At 27.4% G+C, this 22,318-nt stretch overlaps 4 protein-coding genes across 11 annotated transcripts in view; 2 read left to right on the top strand and 2 right to left on the bottom strand.

Moving 5' to 3' along the window:
* The first annotated feature begins 1,310 nt into the window (after positions 1-1,310).
* Rpt1 (26S proteasome regulatory subunit Rpt1) lies at positions 1,311-6,631 on the top strand. The gene is made up of 6 exons (XM_033348543.2): positions 1,311-1,496; positions 1,566-1,603; positions 1,736-2,218; positions 2,292-2,456; positions 5,863-6,029; positions 6,127-6,631. The coding sequence occupies exons 1-6, from the start codon at positions 1,424-1,426 to the stop codon at positions 6,503-6,505; spliced, it is 1,305 nt and encodes a 434-aa protein (XP_033204434.1). The 5' UTR covers positions 1,311-1,423; the 3' UTR covers positions 6,506-6,631.
* On the bottom strand, positions 6,499-14,067 carry dib (Cytochrome P450 302a1, mitochondrial). The gene is made up of 9 exons (XM_033348541.2): positions 13,936-14,067; positions 12,890-13,336; positions 12,284-12,524; positions 10,953-11,128; positions 10,541-10,745; positions 10,008-10,158; positions 9,146-9,394; positions 8,714-8,941; positions 6,499-6,843 (listed from the first exon to the last, which is right to left on the bottom strand). Exons 2-9 carry the CDS (start codon positions 13,080-13,082, stop codon positions 6,694-6,696), a joined length of 1,593 nt encoding a protein of 530 aa, XP_033204432.1. The 5' UTR covers positions 13,083-13,336; positions 13,936-14,067; the 3' UTR covers positions 6,499-6,693.
* A 2,175-nt stretch (positions 14,068-16,242) lies between these two features.
* LOC117165087 (uncharacterized) overlaps positions 16,243-22,318 on the bottom strand; it is a 6,304-nt gene continuing 228 nt past the window's right edge. The window contains exons 2-5 of one of the 5 annotated variants that reach the window (XR_013059601.1): positions 19,293-22,299; positions 18,561-18,829; positions 16,955-18,073; positions 16,243-16,630 (exon numbers count right to left, since the gene is read on the bottom strand). Coding sequence is in view for 1 of the 5 variants with exons in the window: in XM_076622913.1 (XP_076479028.1) it covers positions 18,824-18,829; positions 21,602-21,666; positions 21,766-21,997 (303 nt within the window). In the remaining 4 variants the exon portion in view is untranslated. Of the gene's footprint in view, positions 16,631-16,954; positions 18,074-18,115; positions 18,830-19,292; positions 22,300-22,318 lie in introns of those variants that run through there. The other 4 variants (XR_013059602.1, XR_013059600.1, XM_076622913.1 and 1 more) reach the window with 4 other exon arrangements.
* Positions 17,273-22,318, top strand: part of LOC117165086 (retinol dehydrogenase 12) — a 27,998-nt gene continuing 22,952 nt past the window's right edge. For all 4 annotated transcript variants that reach the window (XR_013059598.1, XM_033348548.2, XM_076622911.1 and 1 more), the window contains exon 1: positions 17,273-17,406. Coding sequence is in view for 3 of the 4 variants with exons in the window: in XM_033348548.2 (XP_033204439.1) it covers positions 17,289-17,406 (118 nt within the window). In the remaining variant the exon portion in view is untranslated. The remainder of the gene's footprint in view (positions 17,407-22,318) is intronic.

The following is a 22,318-nucleotide window of genomic DNA, read 5'->3' as shown; positions in this document are numbered from 1 at the left end:
TGCGTCGCATGTAAGCATAAAGAACAAAGAAAGATTAAGTCCAAAGGGATTCAAGCACAACAGTACGAGAGTTCAATTAATTTCTATTTGTTTAAACTGGTCTGTCTAAATATGAATTCTGTGAAATATCTCATTGTATCTCAATTATTTTCTTTGTTCCTTATTCTTATCTTTGCAGGTAATAGCGAACAATTAGTAGAAAGTGATCGTTGATAAATTTTCAATTACGACTTAGAAGAATTAATACGTTAAAATAAAAGTTACCAAGCAAAATAGAAAAAGAATCACGATGTTTATAAGAACGTGAACAATTTCATTGTAATTCGCTAATTACTCTGACAGTTGAATGCAATTCTAAATTTCAAAAAATGATATTTCAGGTATGCATAATCCAAGATATCAAAAGATATTAAAAACAAAAATTGAGCCACGTGTGGAAACAGAACCGGATACCCTTTCTTGCTACGAAACTTCGGGAACGTAGAGGCGCATGAAATCATCGGGCGAAAACGCGAGTTACGCTTTCTCTGCGACCGTCATCTCCTTATTGTAACGTCAAATTTAAAATCCTTCAGTGACTTATTGCAGTAGCAAGCGTACATGTTACACTATTGTCGTTTACATGTTTTGGCGAGCGCACGTTCCGAGTTAGTTGTATCACTCTATACGCATGCTAAACGTAATTTCACATAACTGACGATATTAATACTTAATCAACCACGCGCGCGCCACAGCCAACTATACGTTTCTCACCACGCTTGGACAAGCCTAAACAATAGCTGATAATAAAAAAGAAAAAAAGAAAGAAAATGAAAACGCGTTGCTAAGGTCAAAATGGGAGACCTCCCCAATCGATCATGCAACGATTTACTTTAAAGTGGAGGGATCTCTCCGATCGGTCATGCAGCGATTTACTTTAAAGTAGGCAGATCTCTCTCCCCATTCGGTTGGCTAAGTGTTAAGGTAGTACTACAATCAGTTTCGTGCGGTAACGTAACAATTACATTACAATGCGTATGCGTTAATATGTAAGAATCGAAAATCGTCTCCTAGAAAAAGTAAACAAAGTAACAAAAATTAGCCAAATTTATGAACACTTAAGAAATATTGCTTTATTATTTCGTATATTTTATATTATAGTTAAAAATTTATAAATAAATTATAGGCTATAGTGATTTCGTCGTCGGTGATGTTATGTTGCTTATTTTATTTGCTGTTTACCGATTATCAATAACGAAAGGAACTAACTAAATCTAGTTACAACTAGATGGCACGTCGGGAGTCAGTGACGCAGGTCGCTACAGAGTTTTTGCTAGTAATGGAAAATACCTAACCTTAAATTCGGTTTACATCAGTTTCTTTATCCGTCGAATAAAGTATCCTTAACATTTCTTAATATTTGAAAAATTTAACTAATATAACAATGCCTGATCACTTAGGAGAAGACATGCGAAAAGTAAAAAGCGAAGAAGGAAAAGAAGAGAAAGAAATAAAGTGTAAGCTTTAAATATTAATTATTTGCCTTTAACTGTGATTTAAAAGAATTTATTAATGTATTATTTCAGCTCTCGATGAAGGAGATATTGCTCTGCTTAAAACTTACGTAAGTGAAATTGTATAATAATTTTGGTAATAATAGATAATAAAATATTAATAAAAAATAAATTTAATTTAGAATAAAGATTCTTGGAATTATTCTAACAAAAATAACGCTAACATATTATTTTTTATACAGGGTCAAGGACAATATACTAAAAGTATTAAAGCAGTTGAAGAAGATATACAAACAATAATTAAACGAGTTAACGAATTGACTGGAATCAAAGAGTCCGATACGGGTCTTGCACCGCCTGCTTTGTGGGATTTAGCTGCGGATAAACAAACTTTACAAAATGAGCAACCATTGCAAGTTGCACGCTGCACTAAAATAATTAATGCAAACTCAGACGATCCTAAATACATTATAAATGTAAAACAGTTTGCAAAGTTTGTAGTTGATCTAGCAGATTCAGTTGCTCCTACTGACATCGAAGAAGGAATGCGAGTAGGAGTGGATCGTAATAAATATCAAATTCATATTCCACTTCCACCAAAAATTGATCCAACTGTAACAATGATGCAAGTTGAAGAGAAGCCTGACGTCACGTATAGCGATGTTGGTGGTTGCAAAGAACAAATTGAAAAATTGAGAGAAGTAGTTGAAACACCCTTATTACATGTTAGTATCTTATAATCATTAAATTAATTTTTTTTGTACAAGATAATTGAAAAAAATAATTTATTTATTACAGCCAGAAAAGTTTGTTAATCTGGGAATCGAGCCACCTAAAGGAGTATTGTTATTTGGTCCACCAGGTACAGGCAAAACTTTATGTGCTAGAGCTGTAGCTAATAGGACAGATGCCTGTTTTATTCGTGTCATTGGTTCAGAATTGGTTCAAAAATATGTTGGCGAAGTAAGTATAACATATGTCTTGACTCGAAATTATTAAGTAATGCTTAACTAAGAAATAAAGTATGCAGGAGTAAACAAAAAATCATTTTTAAGGAAATATAATGTAGATTTGCAAACTAATGATACTTAAATCATTCCTTTTGTTATTTTGTTAATCAGACTTTTGATATTTCTAATAGCTTAGGTATTTATAACTTGTTAATGGTGAATATACAAGGTAATTCATAAATGCATGTTGATATTCTGGCAATTACTCATTAAAATAAGTAAAGAACGTCATATGCACATATCTCCTGTATACCTTAGCTTTCAAGTTATGAATCGCCTGGTGTAACAAGTATTTTAAAAATGTGCTTAAAAATCAATTTTTGTACACAAATGTACGTACTCAGAGATGTCTAAATTCTCTAGAATAACTTGATAACAGTTTTTGATACACTATCTGTAAAATCACTTATATTTTTGTGATAAAAATGTGTAAAATATCCCTAAAATAAGATTTTTATACCAAATTTAACAATTTTCTTAATATAATTGATACTATATACATATTTAGTCAACGTACATTGCAAATACAATTGATTTTATAATATACATAAAATTATAGTAAAATTTTGATTCATCAAATCAAATCAAAAAGTTAAAAATTTCAAAAACAATACAGTTACTGGTTCAAGGTTTGATTCATATGCTTAATAAATAATAAGACTTATTATATTTCTAGGTCTGTTAATTTTTTGAGTTATTAGAGATAAAAATTTATGTTGTTGAAATCTGTTAAAAATTATTAAATTTGTTGTAAAGTATACATACAGTCAGTGTAAAAAGAATTTGTACGGTAATTAATTTCAACAAAACAAATTTTAACACATAACAAATATATACATATTCTTAGAAGTCTTCAAAATAATTTCCATTTAAAAAAAATGTGATACAGTTACAGTTTAATGGAAAAATATATTAAGATTTAATATCTAAATCACGAAATTTAATTATTTTAATACTTAGTGTTATTCCCTTTTGATTTTATTATAGCTTGAAGTTGTTGCGACGTTGAATTTATCTAATTAATAAGTAGTCTACTAAATAACTAAAAATATCATCCCATTCTTCCAAAACTGCTCCCTTTAAATTATTTCGTGATACATGATGAATGAATGAATTCATTGAACATGGTGAATTCGTATTTTTCGTTTCAGGTAATCCAATGTATATATTTTAATAATATTTATATCTGGGGATTGTGCAGGTCTTTTAAAGTGTTTCCGAACATTATATAAGATTCTGCTCGCATATTATCAACGTTGTGTTTTTGATCATTATGATCCCAACATTTTTATGATGCTTGCATCAGAATAAAATTGTCTTTTAAACCCATTTTTTCTGCACTTTGGTGAAAATTATTTTTTTTAATATCCATATATATATGTCGGAGATGAAAGGACATCGGAGCCTTCCCTTTGGAACTAAGGGAAAATCCCCTAACACCGTAATCTAGATTCTATCATAGGCGTAATTAAACAATTGTCGTCTTTCGATCCGATTGTATTTGTTCGAGATTTGTGATAATGAGCTTGGGCTCGAGGCGACAGCCAGTCGCCGAACGTAGCCGCGGTCACGGGATGAACGCTTTGCCTAACAAAGGTACGGAGTAATTCTATAGCTCTCCTTAAAAGAAATATTTGTAGCGGCACGCGACAGTAAACATTCCAACGGTTTCTGTCCTGTGGCTCGCCACACGCAGATCCTATTCTTCGGGTATGATGGTTACCAAATGCCGACGCGTCTCCACAGTACGTGATCAGTCCGAAGGCCGTTATAAACACTAAGATCTAGTTACCTAAAGTCCTTCAAACAGACAAACAGTCTTTGTCCCAACTACGGGAAGTTAGGGGAGATCTATTTTTTCAACGAACGACGTCTCCCACTAGCAACTTTCCCTCGAGGGCGACTAGCATCTTTTTCTAACTACCGATATGGAGATTGACCAATTAGCAGCAACGTCAATTTCCCTTACTTTCCGAACGAAGGCTATCCCCGACGAATCCGATGATCTTGTGTCCTTAGACCTACCCCATCATAGTTTTCTTCTGTGGCATCGTCGGGACGGAAAGTCATTCTTTCTTGCGGTCCCATCGACTAATAGAGTAACACCTTACGATCAGTGAATATTACGCATCCGACTTAGATTTTCTGAGCATGTTCATCTATCATCCCGTCGACCGCGGATTCGTTATTGAACCTAGGATCCTTGTCATTAGTTTCTCGAGTATCTAATTACCACGGTTACTTGTCCAATTCTATAATAATCGTATTTGCACTAGTCAATGTCTTCTCTATTGCATAACGACAATGTGTAATCTAAACGAAGTTTCGTTTCACGACCCTAACCCTAATTTTAATGTAAACCCGACATATATTTTATGATTCATAGTGTCAATGAAATGAAGAGATATTCAACACCATCAGCACTTGCACATCCCCAAATAAAACAGATGCTGTTTTACGGTTGGTAGCAGGTTTTGTTTTTTATGTTACATATTTTTTTTTCTCCATACTCTAGATCTAAATTCTAAATTATTCATCAGAGTCAAAGATACCAAATTTTCTTTCATCTGTAAAAATGATTCGTTTCCAGAACTCAATTAGCACGTTCACATACCTCTATGCACATCTTAATCCCTTAATTCTATTAGTTTCGCTTGTATAATACTTTTTACGAGTCATCCTTCCACGGTATGCTTTTTAAAAAATCTTGTACTTTACTAGTATTTACTTCGATATGCAGCTCATTTTTCAGCGCACTATCAATTTTCAATGCTGATATTTTACGATTTTCATTTACTCTCCGAATTGTTAGTTAGCTAGTGTTCTCATTTATCTTACTTAGACGACCGCCTCTAAAATTATTTTTACCTATATTAACTATATGATATTTTTTTATAAATGAAATTCAGTTTCTAACTATGTTCAGTTTATAACTACGTAATAAGAATAATAAGAATATTCTATTTTCTGAAGTAAACATAATAATATTAAATTATTATTATTACATTAGATTGAGTAATAAGTTCATTGGTGTATTTTTAAAAGACACATGAATATTTTAGTAGTTTTGTATAATATTAATCAAGAAATAATTTATTCACTCTATTTCTCTATGAATATGTATATATCTTTAAAAAAAAGCTCAGATACATGTCTTTTTATATCCTTTAAATAAATTTGTGTGATGTCTTCTAAAATGATAAATGAAATGATTAATGAATGATTAATGAAAAATGAATGAACATATTACTGAAACCAATATTATATCATACTATATTGGTATTATCATTATTGTTGTTGTTGTTATTGTATTATATTATACATGTAATTACATTATATATAACTGTTATATCTAACAGGGTGCTCGTATGGTAAGAGAATTATTTGAAATGGCACGTAGTAAAAAAGCATGTTTAATATTTTTTGATGAAATTGATGCAATTGGAGGAGCTCGGTTTGATGATGGAGCTGGTGGTGATAATGAAGTACAACGTACTATGCTAGAATTGATTAATCAATTAGATGGGTAAAACATATGTTTTATTATTAAATATCTTCAATAATTAATAGTAGGTAATATATAACAGGTAATGATGATATTTATATGATTTTAAATATTTTAGCTTTGACCCACGAGGTAATATTAAAGTTTTAATGGCAACAAATAGACCAGATACATTAGATCCAGCATTGATGAGACCAGGACGTTTAGATAGAAAAGTAGAATTTGGATTACCAGATTTAGAAGGACGAACACATATTTTTAAAATTCATGCGCGTTCAATGAGTGTTGAAAGAGATATCAGATTTGAACTCCTTGCACGTTTATGTCCTAATAGTACTGGAGCTGAGATTCGATCTGTATGTACAGAAGCTGGTATGTTCGCGATTCGTGCACGTCGGAAGGTAGCTACAGAGAAAGACTTCTTAGAAGCTGTAAACAAAGTGATTAAATCTTATGCTAAGTTTTCTGCAACTCCTAAATATATGACCTATAATTAAATTTATTATGTACACTATTCTTATTTGCTCTAAAATATAAGAATATCAAAATACTGTACTGCTAATTACAATATCATAATTAATTTTCAATTATTAAGTATACAATAAATTGTAATTTGTTTCTTATTTAATGTTATACTTTCGTTACTTTTATACATATTTTCTCATTAAAAATAATATTTCCTCGCTTATACTATTTCGTTCTTTTGAAAACAAGTAGAATTGGTTTTTAAGACCTCATGAAAATTGAATTTTAATGGGGCATCTGGTTTGTTGATTAATAAAGATATCATTCCAAGTTCACCCCCATGCCAAGAAATCTTGAGTCGTTGACACATCTGCACAAAATAAGAAGATTATATTACTTTATATAGCATGTATAAAACATTTGCGTATATTTTAATTGTACCAAAAAAAATACACAACATATAGTAACAAAAAATTCCTCCTTAGAAAGAGCTAACAAAATAAAAGTTAATCTTATTTCTTTGATGGGACGCTATATTTTATTTATCCGTGCTATCGATAAATTGTTTAATTGTTTGAGTCCCAAGCAGCGCTATCACGCTGTTTAGATTTTGTGTCGAAAAGTTCCAGTACATTTGAACGCTACGGACGACTGACGGTATTTTGTATTTCATTGTTATCTTCTCAATAATTTTTATTGAACAAAACTTGAAATATTTACATACGCATATATAATATAGATGTATTTCATAAAAATAATAAATATGACGAGCGCTATTGCACCGCTTGTTTCTCTTCACAATCGATTTAGACGAGCGCTAACGCGCTGTTCGGGATTTTTCAACCCTGTTTTTTCAAGGACCCCTGTGTCTAAAACGGTTAAGGTCACCAAAATTATCTCTAATTTTCAATGTCATTAAGAAGTGACATTCTATTTAATATCTGATTCTTCAACACGCATTACTTATTTATCAACATATAATATTTATATCAATCATGTACATTTCGTGACTATTCACAAAATTGGCATTGATTTATCAAAGGAATTCTGAGCTATTTATCTGATTAATTATATCTGTTTATTATATCTGTCTAATTATATCTATTATAATTCTAAGCAAATATCAATTTATTATTGTTGTGTATAATCTTGTATGTTTCTTCTCTAATAATGCCTATAGAATTCGATAAAAGGACTTTTCATACAAATGCAAACATAATACATGTATATGTATTGCATAATATAACAAAACTAATCAGAATACTCGGTCATCCATGAGAAAATAAGCTTTTAATAGGGAAATCAATATACCGAACATATTTTTGTATTTGTGTATAACACGAAAACTAAGGCTGTGCACGGTTATCATTAGGTTGCGACGGGAACGGGTATACATTTTGCATAAATTATTTTGATCAATTAAAGATCAAAATAAAGTGCAACATTCCAAGAGATTCATCAAAAATTATTTCACGCTAGGCATTACCGGCCGAATACTTCTTTAGCACAATCCATAACCCATTATTTTTCCTCTTTTATTTATACAATACTAAAAATGATTATCTGTCTCATCAGTGAGTTAAGTCTATTAGATTGGACTATATAAAAATGTGACCGCCTATTCCAGAATAAAATGTAACTCAAATTTTATGAAGCATTTTGAGAATATCTCAGAACTTAAGACTTGAGCGGCGGTAATGTTAATTTTGATGACATATTTCAAGGTCATTGATATCATCTGTTTTAAAAATAATTACCTAAATATCACATCATTCTTTTTATATAGCGACGAAAAAGCAAAAAATGATCAATCGATCCTGTTGCGTATCTTTATATCGAATTTTGATACCCAAAGATTTACCGCTTATTTATTTATACTAATATGACAACAAATGGTACCAGAATATACATATAACAAGTGATTGAGAACACACAATATGAAGTTCTAATCAGTATAGGTGAACAAAGCTAGAAGAAAATATAATCGGTCGTGAAATAACAAAATTTCAAGAAATGTGGGGATTGTATAATAATATTGTATAATATTTAATTAATACATAGAATTATAATATAAAAATAATATATAATAATATAATATAATAATAATAATATAATATAATTAATTAATTAATAAAACAAGATATTAAACTTGAATATTACTGTTAAAAACTATATATTATTTTTTGTATAGGCATAAAAATGTCTGAAAATCAATATTATATTAAATATTAAAAACTTACCCTTAATAACAATACTTGCATATTTTGCTCTGCAAATCGTCTAGCAATACAAGATCTAGGACCATGACCAAAAGGTAACAATACATATGGATGTACTGATTTTCCACAATTTATTTTACTGCTACTTTCTGAATGTTCACGTAGCCATCTTTCTGGTATAAACAAGTCTGGTTTGTTAAAGTATTCAGGAAGACGACAAGTGACTTGGTTTTGTGTTACAACAACAGTCTAAAAGAAACGAACGAATGAGGCGAACATATTTTTACTTTAGGTATTTACATAAAAAGAAAATATGTTATATATAGCTTTTCTAATATAACAAAATATTATTAAAAGTATTAATAAAATGAAGCTGTTATCCATTGAAAGTGAATTCTATTGAAACTTATAGCACATCAACTAATTTACATTTTGCTAAGATTTATAACTTACCCTTTTAGGTACTTGATAACCATTAAGAACAATATCATTTTGTAATATGCGACCTATTCCTATAGAAATTGGATTTAATCGCAAGCTTTCCTTAATGACAGCTTTGGTATACGAAGCATTTCGCAACACAACTGCTGTTATTGGTTGACTATGATCAGCTAAAAACTGTGTGGCTTCAATCCTCAATTTTTCTTGAATATCTTGATGTTTTGCCAGATGATATAAAGCAAAAGCAGTACTGTAAGTAGTCTAGGGGCACGGAAAAGTTATATATTTAATTTCTCTCTTTTTATAATCGTTAGCCTACACTATTAAATTAGTAATGTTAATAAAAGGATAGGGAATTTAGTCAAATTCAATTAAATTTTTATATTGTGTGTAAGCTTAAAAATGTATAACATATTATAAAATAATATAAGTTATATCACAAGTTTTTAATAAGACATATATCTATTTTAAAAATATAATAGTATCTATATATATAATGTTTCTAATAGTAGTATTTATACCCATAATGTTCCTAAACATTACACTTTGTATAAAAACATATAACATAACATATAATAAGCATTAATTATTTTCAGACTTAATATCATATTAAATGATGTCATCATGTAGATATTTACTTGTTCACTATAAAATGTATATATATAATAATCTGTTTTCTATAAAATAAACAAATTTTACATATGTAAATAAAGATCTAAATTTCTTATTTATATATTCAATCAATACAGTAATTATGTATTTACAAATATCTAAATGTTATTCGTATTTCTTAAATTAATAATAAACATGCACATGCATAAATATAACACTAATATGTAGTTACATCTATAATGATATGTATTATAATATTTACAGTATCTATACCAGCAAGTAACATGTCACAAGCCATGCCCACAATATCCTTAATATCCAGAGCAGGATTTTGTAAATAGGCATTTAGGAATGATTTGTTATGTCCAGTTTTTGTGCTCTGTTTTTTCTGAGATACCAATTCTAATGCAACCCTGATACATTAGAAAGACATAACATATGAGGTATAGCATTTAAAAATAAGCTAAGTATAATATACAGAATGAAATATTTAGATTGCTTGAGCTTTCATTGAGTTAAGCTGATTGATATAAAACTATATTAATACACACACACATTTCTGTCTACTTATGACAAATATTGTTAATGTGCCGTTAATAATTATTTTCAGCATATAAAAACCTTCTGTGCTTTTCTTATTGTAGAACTTACAATATAATGATAATAAATTATGCAAATTATCTATGAGCAACTTCAATAAATTCGTGATTTTGAAGACTTTGTATAATGAGAAATAATCTAGTAATCATAAACAATAAATGATAATCCCGTGTAAGATTAAAAATTATTGCTTACATTTCCATGTATGTTTGTGCCTTACGTAATTTTCGGTACAATGGAGTTTCAAAAAAACGCCATAATTGCAATCCATTATCCAACCTTAACATTACGCTATTTGTTGTAAAGGCAGCCTTGATTAATTTTGAACTTGTAGAATTTTCACATCTTTCTTCTTTTGAGAAACTATTCAATCTTACATCAAAAACAACCAGACATGTCACTAAAATCAAGTAAAGAAAAGATTATTAGACATTAATAGTACATCTTTTTATTTATATGTATATAAATTTATTAATAGTATGTGTGTCTGTTTGTCTATTAAGATATGACACCAATCATTAAATTTAAGTATAACATAGTTGAAATGTAATTGCAAAAAAGAAACTTCAGTTCTATGTATATTAAGAGATATGTGTAATCATATTACATTCAAGGAATAAGCGTGATAAAAGAGGTAAGAAGTCATCAAACTTCTCATTAATACATAGTTCAACAAATTCTTGAATGACATCATCTGTTTCTTTTAAATAATTGATCACGTCTTGAGGTTTACTAGAAACTTTTTGGAACTCTTTTCGTAATCTCCACCATTCTGTCCCATTTCTGAAATTTGTAATACTATATTAAAGTAAATTAATTTAATAGAAAGTTGTATACGCATCATATTAATACTATGCGCAATATCTATTTCTTCAATATCTATCTAAACTATGTACTATATAAAAATATTTATAAAAACTAGTTTTTAACAATAAGTAGTCAAGGAATCAAGTAGTCAAGTGCACAAAATTTTACAAGATTAATTTCTTCATGATTTAACTTGTTTCTATTTAAACATTTTAAAAAATTATTAATGCTATATCCGAAAATTACAAATTTTTTATAGGGTTTCACACTAAAATTAGGTTACTAAAAACTTAATATAATAACAACATCTGTAAGAATTGGCAAGTGCTTTTCTAATATAACTTTTTATAACGTGTATTTATTACGTTTTAATCAATCCAACTCGGTTAGAATTATATTCAATATTTGATATCCAAAAATTTGACTATAGTGCAATATATTAACAAAATACCTATGTACTACATATGTATATGCACTATATATAAAAATATGCTGAATCATTAAATACACATATAGATTTTATATACTTAGTACGTATAGATGTTTATCTCTTTCATATCTGATATAGATATTCTAATTAGATATACATATTCTTAAAAGGCAACAATAAAACATTATAAAAGGTTATGTGTGCCTTTTAATAACATGCATATGTACATGTTTCTTCTAATTACAAAAAAAAAGAAGATATACGTGTAGTAAAATATAAAACTGTATAAAAAATTATCGTCACAAATTGCGTAATCTATACAGTATGTTATGTTAAAAAAGATAAAGATTGTATGTACAATATTTTGTTACGAAAAGATTAAGAAAATATATATACATATAAGTATATAATAAAAATCTTGCAAAACAATATGTTATGAATTTACATTTTGATTTGAATTACTATTTGTTGGTCTAACATCAAATAGAAAAGCTTTTAATGCTCCTGTGTTTGTTATTAACTTACTAGTAATTAAATAATATAACTAGTTAACAATATAAATTACTACAATAAATTTACTTGATATTAATTGGAAACATTTATAGTCTAACATCAGGTATATAAAGTTAGCTATAAAGCTATATAAAATTTCTACAAAAATTATAGTAAATTATTGTAAACCGTAAAAATATGTGTATTACGTGGGTAATAAACCTCCAGTTTTGTATACATCAGTGCGATCTTTTCGATATTTCAAAAGTGCTAAATGACTTCTCCTTTCTGGATGCAAACCTGATTCCGCTTTGAAAATTTCTGCTATATCTTCCGGCCTATAAACCAATACGACATTTACATTAGGTACTATTTCTTCGCGTACTAGCGGCCCAAACTGTTCCAATTTTCTTTTTCCGCTTTCATATAAATTTGTAAAACTATATTCACCTGTTAAATATTAACAAATTTAAATAAAACAGTATTAATATAATCAGGTTGTAATATTAGACAGTCGCGAAAAAGAAATTTTTATATAAAAGAGATCGCTTTTTCTAATTTTTTAAAAACTACTATGTGTCATACTTGAAAATATACAAATACATATTTATTTAATGTAATAAAAAATTCATTTACACAATGATTATAATCAGATATGGTAGTATGTATAGTAAATACGTATAATTTCCTTTTATAATTATATCATAAATACTACATCAAGATGTTTCTATTTGTTTGAATTATTTGATTGAATTATTAATTGATGTTGAGATGTACATGTATAGTAATTTTTAAATTGTGTTTGATTTTCTTACCAATAAATGGTAGATATTTGTAAAGTGTTCCAATAACTGGTAAAGATTTTGGTCCAGGAATATTATTGAAAGCTTTTGGTTGATGATCATTCATTTCGATGTTACATTTTGCAAAATTAGTAGAGTAAAACTTAATATAATATAGCTTCTTTTTTGTCATATATGGACTATACTTCTGCAACCATGTGTACATTGCACTTATACAATAATGTAAAAAATGGATTGAAGTAAGTATCACAATTTTCTAATGGAAAAGATTTAACAAGAATTCAGGAGTAAAGTGACCACATCGGACTGATTTTGAAGACTATGTGTCTGCACCTTTTGGTGCCTGTTCGTGCCCACGAATGTGTCGTTCCTTTCTTATTGTATCATCTCTTTCTAACTTTGCATCATCGTTCTCTGTCCAGTTTACACATAGAATTTCAATGTGTTGCGTACCATCGCCTGAATTCGATGTGTCGGCGATAAAACGTTTTGTTAATGGGTTATCATTTATATGTTATATGTATGTATGTGATAAATGTGATAAGATAAAATAGTATAACAAAATAATATATAATAAATTATTAACAAAAGCATTTTTAATATCTAATATTTGAAATAGAAAATGAAGTACTAATGACCAAGAAGTTTAATTTATTGCTGATTATACACATACCATACCTACAACATATTAATTACTTCAAAGCTGTGATATAAAATTTCTATGTACTTGATAATATTGCATCCACTTATATCATTATATTAGTCTCCGATAATTGTAGTAGCATGAAGTAAATTATAATAATATCAGAATTATACAGAGGAAGATATTGTGTAGTACATATGTATTACACTCATTTTAAAAGTTAGCGATATATTCCTTTTATTAGATAAGGATGATATCTTTATCACAGCGAAATGAGAAAATATTATAAAATCTATAGTATCATTTTGTATGGAACTACGATCTATGATTATGAATTTTGAATTTCATTTAAAACGCTTTTTGATAAAACCAATATGTAACGAGCTATTTTAGATAGTAATTCTTATTCACTCACCCTGTATGGCAAATAAAAGATTCATGTAATGAATAAAATATACGTATTATTCATGCAGTTTCTTTAAACTTTTATCGATCTTTTTGCTTATGTTTAGCATTCGTTTCGTATTTAGAATTCCTCGACCCAATTTGAAATCATACATGATAAAATGAACTTTATCTGTATAAGGTGTATACAATTTTATGTTAGTATGTCACGACTATCACAATGGTATACCATATCATCGAATCGATGGAGATGTATTTAAAAAAAAGCTACCGTAGCATTGTATAAACTATGAAACTTACCGTTTGTCTTTCGAACTAAAAGGAAGATATGTCCTTAATCATCGAGTCGTTAACCGAAACTGAGAGCACCTTTCCGCTATATATGCATATATATGATTGATCAATTCAATAAATCCTAGTGGCAAGAAACAGCAAATCGGGAATCGGTATTCAAACTCTAACGGTTACTTACTTTAGTCGCTTTGTTTGGTATTATAAGTATAAAATTAAATTAATAAAATTATGCAATGATTAAGATTGTACTTTGGTTAAATATTTCATCAACTAATCATGAAAGACTTTCCAATAAATGAAATGAGATAAATAAAAGTCAATCTTTTTAATATACTTTTCTGGTTTCTTATTTTTATCTCATTTTGTTTCACAGACTTGTATATTGAAATTACTTCTACCTTTCACTGAACACTTAATAAATATATGTATTGTATAATATGCAATAGAATGTATGCCGTATACGTAATTATATACAAATTTGATTGGTATATCTATTATTCAAGTATTCTATTAATTATCTGAAGAATATATTTCTTCTGTTACTTTAATATGAAATTGGTATTTTACATTGATATTTTACATTACATACAGACTGCTAAGTTATACATTGAGGACTAGATACGTATTTGGGAACAATCAAATAGCGAAGATAACATTGGATGAACAAGGATGAGCAAGACCTTTAGCTAATATAATAAACACATACTGATGAGTTATTGAATTTGAAACAAATACGACAACATTTTAGAAACATATGATAAAGGCAATAGAAACGATAATAATAAAATAAAACCTAATAAAGGCCAATGCTCGAAAAATTGTATTTTATATGCAGAATTGTAAAAATTGGTAATAAAATTAATAAACATTCTGTGTAAAACTATAATTTTATGTAAAAGAAATATCAAATAACAATGAAAAAAATATTTATTTATATATTTACATTTTGTATACTTAGTACTATGTAGTACAGCACAAAGGCGTCTGTTCTAGACGTTGTTTAAAGGTTCTCGCTCTTAGACATCTTTATGACATCTGGTACTGGTAATATCTCACAAATGTATCAACATATTTTTTGAACGTCTTATGTATAAATCAAGATGTCCTTAAGGCACCTTATTTACTTACGTTGTACTTTGGTCGTGAACAGGCATTCCCAAAACGATAATAAGAGATCTTTAAGACGTTTTGCATAAAATGTAAGATACTTTAAATAAACATAAAGTTCGAAGATCTCTCGTACTCCAAAGGTTAGATATTAACAATTTCAAATAAAAAGCTTGTGACTAACCATCGAAACAAGATAAGTGATAGAAGCGCTAAAAGTATGAGAGCATTACAAAAGTAGCAAGAATTACATAATACAATTGCAATTGTATATTGTAGTATGAATTGGAACAAGGACTTCAATGTTTTTATGGCATATAATAATAAAATTTATCTTTTGTCATACGTTACTTGCATAATTCTCCCTGTAATATTAATATATAGATGTTCTGCTATCTAAAAATTTTCTTACTGTAATCAACATAACATCAACATAACACGGCAACAACATGCTTGTCCAATAATGAAAACATTGCAGATTCAGTTTTATAATATGTTTGTTATGTATAAAATTCCGTAAATTAATGAAAATGAGTCTAAACACAAGAAGATAACGATTTTTCTTTTTAAGTAAATATTGATTTTATAAATTTTATTTCCTTTTAATGACAACTAATAAGATACAATTTTCCGATAGGTTTGTTACGACAGCGTCTTCGCGTACATTTCATTTATCTTTAAACCGAAATCTATTAATCAGTTAACGAAGATTTAAAGAAAACACAACTGTTGAAGATTTTTGAACTTCTCTTGTTAATCCACTTTGCGAAAGGAAATGAGTACTTTAATGATAATAATTTAAAAATTGGGAATCAACTATTGTCAAACGATAACAAGTACAAGAAACGAGAGAAATTAATAAAATGGGTAATATTTAATAATTTAATTTTTAATAAATAATTTAATTTAATAAATAATTTTGACAATGGATGTTCATATAAATACATAATTCAATATAATGCAAATAGAGAAATTATACCTAAATAGAAATTTATTACGTGATTAGAGAATTATTGTTTATTTTGTGTCTTCTACATATTACATATGACTTTCTTACTTATATTTAAGAACATATCTAAGAAGGTTTATCCATATTGTATGATATATTTATCTTATAAAATTGAGTTAGTTTATCAGTAAACTCTCGCACAATAACTGCAACGCGTGGATAATATGCAGTTAATGTGGTCAACTTTATGTATATTACATCAAGTTGCATGTTCAGAATTTTTAATTGTTTGCTAGTTTAGTGTCTCGAATTTTAAATAGTTTAGTTTGCTTAAATGTATTGCATTATCTGTAACCTGAATTGGAAATCGAATAAGAAACAGACATACTAAGATATCGAAAAATTTAACAAGTAGGCAATGGTTGTATTTTACAGAAAATTGACAATTCAAATTTGGATAAAATGTTGGTAATTTATTGTAACGTAAACTATGATATATCAGATTGACTGTAAAAGTAAATCTATGAATTTATGAAATCTATGAAAAAAAAATCTATGTATGTACATTATTAAATAATGTATCATAGATGATACTGCTATATGTATATTATTATTACATGTATAGACAAAACTTATGTCATATGTGTTGTTAGTATATTATGCATATTTTTATACATACCTATTTGCGTATTTTAAATTGTTTTTAGATATTTAATGTGTAGAAATATCTATAATCTGTTTATCAATCAATGATTGTTTTAGGACGTTTAACTATATCGTCATTCTGATAACGATATCAATAATTTTGCAGAGTTTATTTGCTATATAATCACTATTGCGTACCCCACTCCTTTTATATGGAAGTACGGTATACCCGCTCAATGTGATGACGAAGTGAGTGGAATTGAAAGGTAGAAAGCATCGTTATACTTCAGAAGGCGGATCGAAGTTCTGGATAAATAGATTCTTTTATTGTATGTTATTGCAATTAGTAAGAGCAAATTGTTTTAAATATGAGGTTTTTTAGTAACTATTGTAACAACGATGTTCGTTTGATGGGAAAAACTGTAATTATAACAGGTGCAAATTGTGGAATTGGGAAAGAAACAGCTAGGGACATATATAGAAGAGGTAAGAATATTTACACTATTTATGTTATTGACATATATAATTCATTCATATAGTTATGAGATAATTTTTAAAATATTACATTTATAATTTTATATATTTTACATAGTTAATGATGTTGTACTTCTAACACAATTAGTACATTATATATGTTATATTTGCATTTAGTACCTTATATTATATATATATTGTGTATATATATATATTATATATATATTTACTTATTTATGTCATGAATTTACTACGTTACACATATTAATATTCCACTTTAGTTATGAAGAGTTTAAAAATTTATTAATGCCAAATATTGTCATAAGTAGATCATATATTAAATGTATTCATGTACTTAGTGACATAAGTATTACATTGTAACATTTAAATTAAACAAAATATATTACATACAAGTTATTACTGTTACTAATATTATCAATATAAGTATGAATGTGATAACAGGTTCTAAAATAAATTCTCAGTGTTATGAATAAATTGCAGATGTTTATACAAATTTATATTTTTATGAACATCATTAAAGATATAAAATTTAGTCTCCGGAAGATTTTTTGTGTCCACTGAATATCATAAGAAAAACTATCCTTGGAATATTTTATATATTTTTATACATTATGAGCAATTTTTGCATTTGCATTTTCAAATATTTTTACCTATAAATCTACAAAATAATAATTCTATCAATGTATAATTTTGTTTATTACAGACATTTAATTATTGAGAAATTTCAAGGGAAAATATCAATTATAATTTATTATACGATAATATCTAATTATTCATTTTTGCAGTTAATATATTTCTAATAATACCGTCTATTACAATGTTACATGAACAAGTAAGAAACTCATGTACATTTATGCATATGTATGTGTATAGGACAAGGTTTTTATATGATCATGATATAGAGCTTTATAAATTCAGACAGTACATATATATATATATATATATATATATATGTATATATACACATATTTACATATATAAATATTTACATATATAAATATACATATATTTATATATACATATATGTTTATTTAACTGTGATGTTGTACTTAAGAAATGGAACTTGATTTCTATTTGGTATCAATTTCTCTTCTATTTTTATTCTATATGTGCTTCTAAGCTATTCCACTACTTCATCTACCTACCAGGTATTGAATCCTTCCCATATTCTTTTCACATATCTTGCACATCCTTTCTTCTTCTTTTCTCCAATATCTATTTTCCATATTCTTTTCCATAATACCTCATTTTGCCCTAGATTTGCACCTTGTCATAAGACTGGTTTTCTCTTATATCTCTTTCCATTAAGTACTGTGGCATATTTGTCTTATAAGACAAATTTCACTATTTATTTTAATAGATTCTTATCCTCTTCTTTATCTTTCATACTATTTTGATTTAACTGTACTTATTCCTATATAATATGTGTAATAAAATGTATATAAATCTTTATATAACCTACATTACCTGAGTAAGTTTTAATATATTATATATATTTTGTGAAGGTTATAAATTATTTTTGTAACACACAATATAAAATGCATATATGTTCTATATGTTCTTTGCAGTAAGTTACATAGGTAAATATATAAAAAATTGGATTATATTACATATTAGGAAATATTTTTGACACCACATTTTAGGTGAAAACACATATAAAACTATAAGATTGCACAAAAAGTTAATAATTTCGCATTCCCTAAAATGTAGTTTAACCAAAAATTAAATTATTATGCTTTGTACTTTGCATGCACATATTATTTAAATATTTAATTTCTTCATTACTATTAATCTTAACAGTGAGAAATAAGTGTCAATATCGAAAGTGGTATATAAATTTTCTCATAAATTATTATTTTATAATTTTGATATAATACCATTATTGGATTGATGTGTAATAAGTTTTAGGTTTCAGACTTCCGTTGAACAATTATATTATTTTACATCGAATACCCATCGAATATGAGAGATACTAAGACTAGATATTTTAGTAATTTATAAAATTGACGTACAAAATTTAGCTTGTTTCGTTATTAAATTTGCTACTGTTATGCAAAAGAGCTTATTAGCACTACAGTATTTTATAACCTTTAACCAATAGCAATAAAGTGTAACTAGTAAAATTTCACTAATAGTACATACATACATACATATATGTATATGCTCCTTTATTAATATATTATTTATTATATATTATTAGTATTATATCGTTTAGAATATAATTAGAAGCATATTTATTCAAAGTAGTCAATTAAAGATTACTTTTTGCATTGTTAAATCAATTTGTCACACCAAGCTTATTCAAGCTTGGATTATTATAGTATTACTTTGCTTATGATTACTAATGTCATATTTTTTAAAAACTTGAAGATAAAAGAATGAAATATTTATGTGAAAGAATATTTTTTGTTTTTTTTTTTTAATTATAATCTATTGTGATGTACTTTACTTTACGATAATCTACTTTATTATAATTACTCCAAAATTAGAAACGATATTGTTGAATAAATAAATATTATATTATCGAAGGCTGAATGAATTTATATTATAAGTATTTATACATAACTATTTGTTTTAAGTTTATTATATTTATATACTATATTTGTGTTATTTTAAGTTTAAAAACATTCCTAGGAATTGGAACATTCAGCGATCATGACAAATTTTATGTTATTAGATTGGTCTTGTTGAGTGTATTATGAATTTGTGTATGATTTGTTGTAGAAATTTGTTTTTTCTTTAAAAATTTCCTGTAGTTTCAATAAAAAACATAAGGTTAAGTGTATTGTGACACATTTATGGGTGGAAACATATGACTGTAATTACTACATTCATTCTTCATAAATATATATGTATGGACAGTTTGATTAATACATTATTATTATTAATACTATTATTAATATCGCGTGAAATTTCCTTGGAATATACCTGAATTTAATATATAATTGCTCACAAAAGAGATTCAGACACTATATAATTTTGATTTCTAAGTTCTATAATTTCAATAAATGTATAAGGATCAATAGAAGTGTATTATATTATGTTACAGTATTTTCGGTAAAAGTTTATACATATTTACACATTTTACATAAATATTTATACATTAAAAGAACAATTTTCAAGAAAATACTTTTAATATGGGGATTTATGAGACTTTTAAGCTGTTCCAGAATAACGATCCAAAGCATAAGGTATGGATTGTACAAGAATCTTTTCTTTGTAATTGTACACATGTTTTACATGTTCCTGATCTTAAATCCTACGAAACATGTATCGGAGGAATTAGATTGCAGAATTAACAGAATGTTAGAAATGTCAATAGAACAATGAAAAAAAACGTTTGAAAGAAGAATGGAAACAAGTCATTGTTGATTATTTAAATAAACTTATTTCCATTGTGCCAAAATGTTTACATCATGTCATCAAACATATGGATTATCCAACTTAATATCAAATTTTAAATATGAATAGTCATTATTAGTTTTAATTTTATGTGTATAATTTAGTTGTTGTTTAGTTTTATGTGCATAATTAGCATTAGTGTCCAAAACTTTTTATGATATAAGGATTCATTCTTTCTCAATGTTTTTTTTTAATATTTAGATGACAATAAATAATAACTCAAAAGATTTCTTTTGTTGTTGTCTATATAGTGCAGTTTAACGTAATGTAATACATTTTTGTTGGTCCTTGTAGATTTACTGAAAATATAGAGCTCAGAAATTAAAGTTGTATAGTGTTTAAATCTTCTTGTTACCTACTGTATGTACAATTTCAAATACAGTCAAATATTTAGTTTATCGTTTCTTACATCTAGTATAGACTCATTATTTATAATCATTATATATTAACGTAACTAAGGTATTGTTATATTGTAATCAATATGAAATTTTAGAAATATTCTTAATGTTACTAAGGCAAAGTACATGATTCAATAAAATTATTATTACTTAGCAACAAAAAGAGTAATAAGAACAAGAGTTCTTACCAATTACCTATGCGTAACTATTTTAAGTTATATATTTTTATGCACAATTAAATTTTTGCAAATTCAGAGGCACTGCTACTGTTAAATTGTTTTTATTAATGGCGATGTTTTCTGTGAACCTTATAACTAAATTTTTTATTCTATAAAAAGAGTGCTTATTGACTAAAATGTTATATATTATACATACAGTATACTTACACTTAACCGGCTGCTGTAGGATTGGACTCCTGGCCGGTTAATCAGACATGTTTCAGTTATTATTTCTAGGTAGTTACAGAACAAAGATTAACGAATAACTATATCAATAACTTCTACTGTACATTACTAGTATATACATATAAACAATATTTATAAAATATTACTTTTTTTTACAAAGTAATTGGTAATCTTTTTCTGCTTTTTTGGTTTAATCTCGTCTATTAATCCGATATCGCGCCACTTTTTAAAAAATAAGATATCAAATGCAGATGAATTTTCTTGCTGCTCAATATATCTCATCGCAGTTTCAAGTGCAACTTTTCCTCTTACATGACTCACTCCTTCATTCTTATCTGCACTCAAAACCTCTGAATTATTTAATTCCACACTTTCCATCAATTCTGCTTCTGTAATTGCCTGTAATAATTTTGTTTGTCCCTTTTTTAGTTTATAATTGAAATTATATAAAAATAAATTTGTATCGTCATTTTATGGAAGTTGTTCATATACTAATTCATTCAGCAACAAATTCACTATTTATATGTCGGAGATGTACGCCGAACGTAGCCACGGTCACGGGATGAACGTTTTTACTTAACAGTAGAAGTACCAATATTGAGGGATACACGCTGTATTAACAAACAAGCCCCGGGGCAGGAGCAATGACGGCTCTACACGGGTCTGCCTACTAACGGCGCCTGGAATTTTGTTGATAAC

Source organism: Bombus vancouverensis, chromosome 11 (assembly GCF_051014615.1).
Source record: "Bombus vancouverensis nearcticus chromosome 11, iyBomVanc1_principal, whole genome shotgun sequence".
NCBI lineage: Eukaryota > Metazoa > Arthropoda > Insecta > Hymenoptera > Apidae > Bombus > Bombus vancouverensis.
Note: the sequence above shows the minus strand (reverse complement) of the source record. Positions and strands in the feature narration are given on the sequence as shown.

Coding starts and splice junctions, on each gene's coding strand:
- Rpt1 (XM_033348543.2), top strand. CDS start 1,424: ATGCCTGATCACTTAGGAGAAGACATGCGAAAAGTAAAAAGCGAAGAA. Junction 2,219..2,291: donor TTGAAACACCCTTATTACAT/GTTAGTATCTTA, acceptor TATTTATTACAG/CCAGAAAAGTTTGTTAATCT. Junction 2,457..5,862: donor TTCAAAAATATGTTGGCGAA/GTAAGTATAACA, acceptor TATATCTAACAG/GGTGCTCGTATGGTAAGAGA.
- dib (XM_033348541.2), bottom strand. CDS start 13,082: ATGTACACATGGTTGCAGAAGTATAGTCCATATATGACAAAAAAGAAG. Junction 10,159..10,540: donor GCACAAACATACATGGAAAT/GTAAGCAATAAT, acceptor CTAATGTATCAG/GGTTGCATTAGAATTGGTAT. Junction 6,844..8,713: donor TGCAAGTATTGTTATTAAGG/GTAAGTTTTTAA, acceptor TATTTTGTGCAG/ATGTGTCAACGACTCAAGAT.